The sequence below is a fragment of the Morchella sextelata genome (genome assembly GCF_020137385.1).
Source record: "Morchella sextelata strain SCLS chromosome Unknown scls_19, whole genome shotgun sequence".
Lineage (NCBI taxonomy): Eukaryota > Fungi > Ascomycota > Pezizomycetes > Pezizales > Morchellaceae > Morchella > Morchella sextelata.
Window position 1 is genome coordinate 1,064,234 of NW_025408634.1, and position 11,422 is coordinate 1,075,655.

Here is an 11,422-nt window from a genome sequence, read left to right on the forward strand (position 1 = left end):
CGGAGCCTTCCACGGATGTATAATGCGGATATATCGATTGTTATGTTGTCCTGACACTTTTTACGCACAGCGATGGAGAACGGGGCTAAACAGGAGGACAGTTCATATCTTGTCTTACTACATAGGATATTTACCTGGGTCCTAATGTGTTGAGAAGAGTTGAAAGATGGATTGGAATGCTGGTCGGTTTTCAGCTTTACACACGGCGCAACGTTAGACGTACAGGGTACACAGAGGTGTGCATGCGATGGAAATGTTGAGTTTTCTTATAATTGGGAACTATCTATGCAAAGTGGCCTTCGATATCTCTGCGTTATTAAAGCTTTCGATCCGTTAAGGGATCCATATCAGGTTGAAGATCAGCAACAGATATATGAACAGCGAGAAAAACAGAACGGGTGGGGGATATCTTAGGACCCATCGCTAAAAAATAGAAAATATCAACAGAACAGTAATGGTAATAAGGATCAAAAACACATATGTGGGCTTGTGGGCAGCGACTGAGGCATAATATCTAGGAATACTTTAAGATGGAGATATATTTAATCATAAAATATCACTCGTCACAAATTCAATCTGAAATATTCGGCGGGACCTGTACATGGCAAGAGTGATCCATAAAGGGCATATGTCTAGGCTTAACTGCGTCCACAAGAAATTGTATACATGAACAATTACACCTAATCATTGACATTACCATTATCTGAAAGAGGACGGATGATGGGCGTTTTCTTAAGAGTTGCAATTATCACTTCACAAGTTACCACTCGAAGAATACATAATATTCATGTTTAATGGGTGATATGTGGCCAGGGGATTGGTGAAAATTGATAAAGACTCCAAAACGGTAGTGGCACTTTTGTTGGTTGTTGCGTATCGTCTAACAGAATTTTTTTTTCAGTACCCCAAACCGATAGTTTTTGTTTTAACTTTACCGGTTAGGCGAAAGAGTTAGAAGTATAGGTGCACATAAACACGGAAAGAGAAGTCACAGGAATTTATGAGTTGAACATAAACCCCCTCGGCTCTTCTTCAGGAAGAGGGCATCGGAGGATATTAGGGTGTTTCAATCCTTTTTCTAACCGTTTGAAGAAATTTTATCACCTTATATTGTTGTAGACTGCGTAAAAACTCATCCTCTAGGAAAGATGACAATCACCTGGCACAGGCTATTCAGACATCCCCTACATGCTTCAAGGAAAGTAAAGGAAAATACAAGGAAAAGGCAAGGGGAAAAAGGAAAGGAAAGGAAAATTAGATAAAAAGGAGCCGAGCAAGGGTATTGAAGCGTTGAGAAAAGGTTAAGGCGATTATTGGAAAAACATCCAAGATCTTGTGGGGGATATCGAGACCATGATACGGACTCATTCATATAACGCCGTGCATACCTTCAATCAATCAATCATACTCAAAATCATATTACCACACCGCCTTCCAAAAAGAATCTCAAGACGCCCGTTAGTCACCCTTCAGCCCCTCCAAATATGCCATTGTGCAAATCCTGCTTGCAACGCCTGCGTTTCCTTATTTGGTATAGGCATCGACCATAGACCTCCATCCCACGCTCTTTCAACCTCACGATCGGTTTCACGCTCCACCAATTTCAAACCAGCGATAGCCCAGTCCGCAGTTCGTTGTGTCTCTCTGACAAAATTATGCACCCTAATTCTTTCTCTATCGACAGCTCTTTTCGCATCCGACAACTTTCCTGGGCTTTGAACCCATCTATTATATCGGTTTAGTTGGCTGAGCTCCTTGCAGCCCCATGTTGGGCAACTCATTGAGCGTTCCCGTGGATAAGCGCTGCGACGGGAGCTTTTGGCCCGAAGTCGTCCCTCACGGATCTGATTTTTCGATTGTGGTGGGGGAGAGGCTGGGCCATTAAAGAAGTCCCATATGGTTGGCAGCGTATACCACACACGTTCCCTCCGGGTTTCTCCGAAGATATGTAGAATTTCCTCAATAAATTCACAGTAGAATAGTGAAATATCGATCTCTATAATTTTCATGAACCGCGCGCGGCCCGGGTTATGGGCTGTCCATTCTTGGGATCGAGACTTGAAGACTGAGTCTTGGAAGCGATTTGACATTAACCGTGGCGCCGACATAAAGTTGGTGTGAGGAGGAATTCGGTCCTCAGTACGGTTTTCTGAATGGCTTGTATAACCCTTTTCAGGGCAATTGGAACGCCATTGTTCCGGTATCGATTTTTTAGTTCCCTTATCGATTTCTGGCTCGCAATTCTCTGACTTCACGGTACAATCAACCTCATCCAGAAAACGTTCTAACATTGGGGGCTCAGCCCTCGAATTAGATGGTCCGCTCTCATCCAAGAGATTTTGCCTATCAATAACAGTTTCCCCCGGATCCATGCATTGTGAACAGCCATCTGCACATGAACTGTCGGCAGAAGGAATAGAGCCATCGGTCTGATATTGTGCAGCAGTTGAATAGTATTTTAGAGGAATCTGTGTGCCGAGAAGTAAACCAATCATATTAAAAAGCCAATATGATGAATTTGCAAATGCATCCGGGTCGAGATCGAAGCAATAATCAGCTCTGTTTCTAAGATGGGATACTCCAGCACGTCCACCCCAACTGCCATACCTATTTGCTTTGAAAGTAGGACTAGCCAATCCCAAATCAATTAGCATTTTTTCTACGTTGGGAGTATCCCAGAATTGAATCCTATCAGGCTTTTCGTCGAGATTAGAGATTGCCCTTGAGACTATGGCCCTTCGCTGGTCAGGGGTAATCATATCCCATTCATCCTGAAAGACAGTTTCGATCCTCAGGAACTGAACTCTGAGGCGGTTTTGATGAAACAAAAGGCTATCGTATGACTTACTCCAGTATTCAATGAGCTGGGGTGTGTTGAAAAAAGTCTCTAGAAGTGGGTCGGGGTAGTAGACATTGGTGCTGTCAGGCAGAATCGGTGATGAATTCATTCGCGTGAGTGGATTATGCGCAGGAAATGGTAATGGCCTTGGGTTGTTGGTGGTGTTTCGATACCGGCCGACTGGAAAGTTATGGTGAGAGCCAGTTGGTTCAAACGATTTTGCCTGAGCTGAGAGATATGGTCTACTTTGTGGATTTCGTGTTCCAGAAAGGCGGTTCGATGAGGGAGTTCCCAACTGGCTACCCAGTTCTGGGTATTCTAAAGTTTCAATGTTAATTGGACCCTTTTGATACCTAGGGCTTGTATCACTTATGCGGCCTGTGACAATCGAGCTCCAAGATTTTCTAGAAGAAAGGGAAGTCGGGTTACCAGGGAGTGGACCTTCAACAGGAGCAGACAACCCAGAGGTCTCAGTTCTTTCATTCGGAAGTGCGGCGGGGGTCTTAGGTGAAACGGACTGAGAAGTGCGCTCAAGATCGGCCCTTGAATCATTATTCCGCCAATTTGCTATATTTGCCCATGTATTTTTGACCAGTGGTACTGGATCTGAAGGTATTGGAGGAACTAGAGCACGGGAAACTTCCATCGGCTCTTCATTTCTTCCATCCGCGCCGGAAACAGCTTTAGCATAGTTTAAACTGACGTGAAGCCTTTTAATTGCTCGGGTATTACACTCGGAAGATAGTCGTTGTTGACTTGCTAACATAGCTGGATTAGTGTTTGAGTTGATGAAGGTAGGTAAGGTAACTGAATGCTGCTGGTCCTCATTATTTTGGTTTAAACCCGAAACAGCTCTGGCATAATTTCGCCGTTCTCTAAATTCCTTTGGGTTTCTAGGCGATGAGTTCCGACTGTTTCTTCTCTTTTTCGCGTCCGGGGCCTGTCTACTAATAGAACTCTCTTCACTGATCGCAACTGTGTCCTGTTCTTTCAAAAGTACCCGTGATTCCCTTTGGTCTGCTTTCTCATCAGTCGGCCTAGTAGAATTGCTTATGTTTTCCTCCCCGATAGCGAGGAGCCCGGTTGAGGGAGCCGAGGGTGGCACTGACTGGGCTGTTGTCTCTTTCAAGCCCACAATCAGTAAACTCACCTTCTCAAGTTCAGAGCTATTCTGATATTGGCTTGGATTCAATTTCTGTTTTTCAGATGCAGAATCGTTTTCGTCTGCCCACTCTTTTACGATAGTTTTAGCGACCTCGTCCTTGTTTCCCTCAGTCAACTTGGACGTAACGGCTGGGCTTTCCTTGGTGTTGCTCAAGTTTGAGACACTTGCGATGCTGTTCCTCAATTTAGGGGATCTCTGATGCGGTGGTGTCTTACGTCCGCTAGGGTTAGGGATTGGAGTGTACTGCGGGATCCGGTTTCGATAATTTCTTTCAGAAACCTCTAACCTATTGGTAGCAGGCCCTCCCCACGGGTGTCTAGGATCAAACGTTCTGCCATGGGCCGGATTTGTTGAGCTTTCCCATTCGAAATCAGTGTTAGACGTAACATTAGGAGGAACTGAGATTGGCCCTGTAGCAAATACACCGGCTGATCTGGAACGAGAACGCGTTTGTGGACGTATATTGGGTATAGATCTTGGTATATGAGTACTTCGCGGGACCCTTGGAGGGTTATAGATATTTCCTATATTTCCTGGGTGGATAAAGCCTGCATCATAACCTATATGACTGGGTGAATGTCCCGAGTAGTAATGTGACGGGGGATAGCAAACCGGCATGCGCGGATGATTCTCTCTATATTGAGTTGATGGGTCCAGCGAATATATTGGTGTTGATCCATGAGCTCCCATCCTTTCCATGTATTTCATGGCATAGGCAGCATCCAATGAGACCCCGGTCATCATCTCTACCCACTTCTTCATTGCTCGAGAGACGGCTGCATCAGACCCTAAATTATTTGTGGTATCTCTCATCTGGTTAAAGTTGGTCTCAATTTTTTCCTTCCACCTAGCCAGCCTTTCCCATTCGTTCGGTGTGATAACATTGAAAAACGCCTGGAAGCGTTCACGGCAAGTTGAGGTATCGCAGCGGTACGGAAGAAAGATATAATTCAGAACGTGGTGGTGGGGATCCATTCGAGTGGCCCTGCGCTGGTGTTGCCCCGCATATCCATGGTTTTTCTGTTGTATGCTATTACTGTCGGTGTCTTTCGCCGTGAAGTTGGTCTCGGGCAAAGTATAGAAACGCGAGTTGCCAGCTGAAGCAGGGAGAGCTGACTTGTCAAATTGCTCGATGATCTCTTTGAGGTGGAGATATCCCTAAGACCAGAAAAAGTATTAGATTCCATTAATTTGATGGAAAGAGTAAAGACTTACAGGATTAATCCTTGGTTTTGTTATCGTACTGGTGCTAGGAGGGAGAGGTGGAGCTGGTGGTGGAGGCGGGTTCGGATTGACTATTGGAATGGCTCTAGAAATTCTGCGACGTGGTCTGGCCTGAGGTAGAGAAATGCCGCCAGAGGGCGGATATATACAGCCAGTATTGCGATGATTTGGCTGCGAAGAGTACATGGCGCAGTCCGACAGAGTTGGGGATTTCTGCTATGGTGAGATGGACCAGTGATGAAATTATTATCTGGGATGGGTAGAAGAGAGAGAGGAAGGTAGAACTTTGTTTCACAAAATAACTGCTAAGATTTGTTTGCATTGATACTGTGCTGTGTTATTCGAGTGTGTAGGTTGGGGGATCAATGTGTGTGTGTGTGTGTGTGGAAAGGGTCCGTGACATTGAAGGTTCGCTTTAGGGCTGTGGCTACAAGTAAGCACAATTTTTTCTCAACAGAAAACAGGGTAATAAATCCGTAACCTAGCTTTGCAAAACAAGTTCTCTCTTTTTATCCTTCGTAGATACATATTATGGCCGCTTTACTTAGGATTGATTATGCTAGCTAGAGTATATTTGTGCTGGGATGAACACTACATGTACTCTTATTTCTGGACTGTAAGTTTTCTCCTAAGTTCGCTCGGGCAAGAGCACCAAGAAAGAAGTAGCTGGAGTAGGATAGACTTGTTTGATTGCATCATAAGATATCACTCGAATATTTGAATGGAAGATACGACTCTATAGCTAGAAGATAAATTAAGAAGGGAAAGACTACGACCAAGCATTATAGTCTCCCAAGGAGATATACGTGTTTTCTACTCCGAATCTGCAGAAGCTATGATTTATTACCACTCTATGACCTTTGTCATCTACGTAGCGATATTAGCGGTCTATGCTTTCATTGGATGAGAGTATTAGCGGGGTGTGGTTTCTTTTATACATGGGCCATAGTGGCAGAGGGTGTGTTCTGTACTATGTGTTTATGTATATATATATCGACGAAACCTTTCTTGTGGGGGGGATATAGGTATGTCAGCTTACCCGAATATTTCTGAATAGGGCAACTGGCTCCCGAAACAACGATTCTTGAGAGAGCGACGCAAATTCTTTAATTAGAAGCGTTACTATACTATCTTGAGTTTATTGCAGCTCTCGCTTTTATGGTGAGCCTTGGAGAAGGTCTTGATCAGGCTGGCTGGGACTATCCGGCAGGGAGCCTATACTAGAACGGCCCTCCTAGCTGACTTTCAACCCTGGCTGTAGTCGAAGAAATCGAAAAAATTATAGCAATTTTTGTTGGCACGTACGTGGCTCTCGAACTATGAATTGCAAAAACAACCCTGGTCCTGGGTACAATATAGATAAGCCAGCCAACCTAATTGCACATGATTTCAGTCTACTTTGATATTAGGTACATGTAGCTACTTACATGTATTTTTGAGCTATAGTACTCTAGTGTGGGATGCATCATAAATAATCACTCGATATAATTGTATTGGCTTGGCAAAAGATATTTTTTGAGTCTTTTAAATTTTAATTTCTTCTCAAATGTTCATACTTGAATGTTTTCATATATATACACTATACTATGCCCTATGATTGTGGGTGACTGGGCATATTCGAGAGAGACACAATAAAGTTCAATGCATAAGCGCTATCCTGCGGGGTGTGGCTTGGCGCACGGTACTGGTGTACTGGACAGTCAACCCCACCACACGCACTCCACAACGTTTTCGCCACCTTGAACCTCAATTCAACGAAGATACCAAACCACCTCTGCACTTTCAACCTTTTCGACAAGATAATAAATCAAAAAATAGCCCAATATGGCGAAAAAGGACAAGAAGAATAAGAAGGCCGTCGACGATGACTGGGAGAACGAGATTGGCGAAGACCTTACACAAAAGGATAAGCCTGCTGATCAAGAGTCACCGGCAGCCCTCAGTGCAGCCCCCGCAGACGATGACTTTGGTGGTGGCCTGATGAATGCTATTCGTAAGAATGCCGAAAAGAAAAAGAAGAAGGGTAAGGGAGCTGCGGCCAAAGTCGAGTCTCCGGTTGAGGACGCGGCCACTCCGACAGGAGTCGACACTCCCCCTCCAGCACCTAAAGCGCCTGTTGAGGTTGCTGAGATTGACGATGACGAATTCGGCCCGGTGAAGAAAGGGAAGAAAGGAAAGGCCGTGCAGCCGAAGGCTGTAGAGAAGGTCGTGGAGAAGGCTGTAGAGGAGCCTAGTATACATGGATCGGAGGCTGGCGACGACGAAGAGACTGGAGGAAGGGTCAAGTCAAAGAAAGAGAAGGAGAAAGAAAAGAAGGAAAGGGAAAAACAGAGGAAGAAGGAACAGGTGGGATGAATCTTGGGCTTTATCGTATCATCTTGCTAATATCATGTCTAGGCCGCTCGAAAGAAGGGTGATGCTTCTGCTGCTCCAGCGGTAAAGGAAACTCCTAAGGCTGCAGAGAAAGCTGCTGCCGTCGCCGCACCTGAGCCTGCCAAGAAGGGGAAAAAGATTTCCCCCGCCCTTGCTGCACTCCAGAGGCAGCAGGAACTCATGAAACAGATGGAGGAGGAGAAGAAGCGTATCGAAGAGGAGGAGAAGAAACGCATCGAGGATGAGGAAAGGCTTGAGAGAGAAGAGCAGGCAAGAATTGCAGAGGCAAAAGCACGAAAAAAGGAGAAGGAGGCTGCAAAAAAGGAGCAGCTCAAAAAAGAGGGTAAATATCTTACTCCCAAAGAAAAAGAGGCAAAGAGACTTGCACAGCTACGGCTGGAGCAAATGAGGGCAGCGGGAATGATCGTTGCAGGATTAGACGAACCATCGGGAGAGACCAAAAAAAGACCGGTAATAGATAAGAAGAAGAAGAAAGGCGGAAAAGCGGATAAGGCAGCCGAAGACGAGGTAAAAGCGGCTGAGTTGAAGAAAAAGGAGGAAGAGCGACTAGCTGCTGAGACTAAGGCTAAGGAAGAGGCGGAAAAGAAGAAAAAAGAAGAAGAGGCAGCAGGTATACTAATCTTTCCAATTGACATTAGACATTACTAATACCCTCAAGCCGCTGTGAAAGCCAAAGAAGATGCCGACGTTCTCGATTCCTGGGAAGAAGCCATCGATGAAGATGGCAACATCAAAGACTCTTGGGATCAAGAAACCGACGAAGAAGAAGATGGGGAGGAGGAGGAGAAGAAGGAAGAGAAACCAGCCAAGCCAACTCCTTCTACTAAGCCTAACGGCTCTAGACCAGTACCCAAAAAGTTTGATGACGAAGAGGAAGACTCAGGGGACGACTCTGAAGATGAAGACCAAAGCATGGCTCAACAACTTATACAGAAGCGGAAAGAGGAAGCTGCAGCCCGTCGTCAGAAGCAACTCGAGGACGCAAAAGCTGCTGCCAGTATCAATGACCTCCGTTCCCCTATTTGTTGTATTCTGGGACACGTCGATACCGGTAAGACGAAGCTCCTGGACAAAATTAGACAAACAAACGTGCAGGAGGGTGAAGCTGGTGGTATCACGCAGCAAATCGGTGCAACATACTTCCCTATGGAGGCAATCAAACAGAAGACGCAAGTTGTGAACCAAGACGGAAAGATGGAGTTTAAGGTTCCTGGTTTGCTGGTTATCGATACACCGGGTCACGAGTCTTTCACAAATTTAAGGAGCAGAGGTAGTTCGTTGTGTAACATTGCGATCTTGGTCATTGATATTATGCACGGGCTGGAACCACAAACTATTGAGTCTATCCAACTGCTCAGGGACAAGAAGACACCTTTTATTGTCGCGTTGAACAAGGTCCGTAGCAATAGAAATCATAAATGTTGGGTCATGGCTAACGTGTGTAGATTGACCGTCTCTACGACTGGAAAGCAGTTCCCAATAACGGTTTCAGGGATTCTCTCTCACGCCAAAAGAAGTCTGTCCAGAATGAGTTCAAAGATCGTTTGGAAAAGACGATTGTCGCGCTTCAGGAACAGGGTCTTAACTCAGCACTCTTCTACGAGAATAAGAATGTTGGGAAATACGTATCTTTGGTTCCAACCTCTGCTCACACCGGAGAAGGTATTCCTGATATGCTTAAACTTTTGGTATCACTCACCCAACAGCGTATGGCCGAGAAACTCATGTACATCAGTGAGCTTGAGTGCACTGTTCTTGAAGTTAAGGTCATTGAAGGACTGGGAACTACTATTGACGTTGTCCTGAGTAACGGATACCTTCGTGAGGGCGACCGTATTGTCTTGTGTGGTCTAAATGGCGCCATTTCAACAACAGTCCGTGCCTTACTGACACCACAACCGTTGAAGGAAATGCGTGTCAAGGGTTCATACGTTCACCATAAGGAGGTCAAGGCCGCGTTGGGTGTTAAGATTGCTGCAAACGACCTTGAGCACGCTATCGCAGGGTCAAGACTACTTGTTGTTGGCCCCGACGATGACGAAGAAGATCTCGAAGAGGAAGTCATGAGTGATCTTGAGCAGCTGTTCAGCAAGGTTTCTACAACCGGTGCTGGTGTGGCAGTCCAGGCCTCAACCCTGGGCGCCCTTGAGGCCTTGTTGGAGTTCCTTCGTGTCTCAAAGATTCCTGTGGCTACGATCTCGATCGGTCCTGTCTATAAACGTGACGTAATGCGTGCAGGAACTATGTTGGAAAAACATAAGGAATTCGCAGTAATGCTTTGTTTCGATGTCAAGATCGACAAGGACGCACAGGCGTATGCGGACGACGTGGGTGTTAAGATCTTCACGGCAGATATCATTTACCATTTGTTTGATGCGTTCACTGCCCACCAGGCCGAGGCGCTCGCCCAGAAGAAGAGAGAGAGTGCTGCGGATGCGGTATTCCCTTGCATTCTGAACCCTGTGGCTGTGTTCAACAAGAAGGATCCGATTGTTGTGGGTGTCGATGTCGTGGAAGGAAGTTTGAAGATTGGTACACCGATTTGTGCGGTTAAAAAGAACCCTATTACCGGAGAGGTGGAAACCATTAATTTGGGGAGAGTGTATGTTACCTTAATCCTAATATTATGTCTCTGAAGACTGGGATGCTAACGATGGTGGATAGAACATCTATTGAGCTTAACCACAAAGCAATCCCTGTCGTCAAGAAGGGTCAGCCTTCTGTGGCCGTTAAGATCGAAGGCCCCAACCAGCCGACGTATGGGCGTCACTTGGAGGAGAAGGACACACTTTACTCGCTTATCTCGAGAAAGACGATCGATACACTGAAGACGCATTTCAGAGATGACGTGAGCAAAGAGGACTGGCAGCTGATTATTAACTTGAAGAAGGTGTTCAATATCACTTAGTCGATTTTTTGTTGAGAAAGATGGTTTTATTTCTTTGTCAATAGTGCTTGAGATGGTCCTTTTCTTCTTCTTAGGTTGTCTTTCATATTTTGTCATCAAAATAAAATGCTGGTAGGATGTTTCCAGATCTGAGGAGGAAGGGCGGTGCGCTTTTCTTTGGGTGTTTTTTTCCTTGACTTTTTTTTTTCTTTTCCCCGATCAATTCATGATAGGGATTTCTCTTTTATCTCTTCGGCTCACCATTCTTACATTGTAAAATGAAAAGGTATACTTTGAATACCAAGTAAAAAGGATGCATCTTCCCGTGTTCATATTCTACGCATACGTACGAATGTATGTGTATGGTCTGCACAATTACGCTAGAAGACTTGCTTACGCGTCTCAAGAGGCAAACTCGATAACACGATTACATGTAAGAAGTATAATTGTAGACACTCCCTTTCATAAAAAGCTTTGCCATCACCTCGCCATATACTAAACCTGTGCCAACTGCCCACCCGCCTATTCGGAATATCTCTCGGATACAAGGCACAGTCGACTCTCTTTATAGTGATACTGCATATGGGTGTCGATCTAGCAAAAGGTACCTGTGTGGCAACGCAACAAGGCCTCATCAGTTCACTACCGCACTCTACAGGCTCCAATTGATGGAACCAATGACCGAAAAATTAATTCTGTGCTCTCGCCAAGGTTCTCTGAGCTTTAGGAAAATTTGGAGCTTATCGGTTGTGTGGTTCTTCGGAATAAGGATTTGGCTGTGCGGACGGTTTTACTAGAACGACACCCATATAGTGATGCTCTCGTTATAACGATTGCAATCGACGGTCGCGAAATACTATTCTATATACCTATCCATCCTTACTTAATTCTTATAGTGCGGTCCTGACCGTAT

The 11,422-nt window shown here is 45.2% G+C and overlaps 2 protein-coding genes across 2 annotated transcripts; one reads left to right on the top strand and one right to left on the bottom strand.

Moving 5' to 3' along the window:
• Positions 1-1,469: 1,469 nt before the first annotated feature.
• H6S33_005168 (uncharacterized protein) lies at positions 1,470-5,414 on the bottom strand (the record flags this gene model as incomplete). The annotated part of the gene is made up of 3 exons (XM_044836525.1): positions 1,470-3,157; positions 3,269-5,162; positions 5,220-5,414. The coding sequence occupies 3 exons, from the start codon at positions 5,412-5,414 to the stop codon at positions 1,470-1,472; spliced, it is 3,777 nt and encodes a 1,258-aa protein (XP_044690381.1).
• Positions 5,415-7,052: 1,638 nt separating this feature from the next.
• On the top strand, positions 7,053-10,530 carry H6S33_005169 (uncharacterized protein; the record flags this gene model as incomplete). Its single annotated transcript, XM_044836526.1, has 5 exons — positions 7,053-7,574; positions 7,626-8,232; positions 8,281-9,017; positions 9,068-10,224; positions 10,287-10,530. 5 exons carry the CDS (start codon positions 7,053-7,055, stop codon positions 10,528-10,530), a joined length of 3,267 nt encoding a protein of 1,088 aa, XP_044690382.1.
• Between the last annotated feature and the right edge of the window lie 892 nt (positions 10,531-11,422).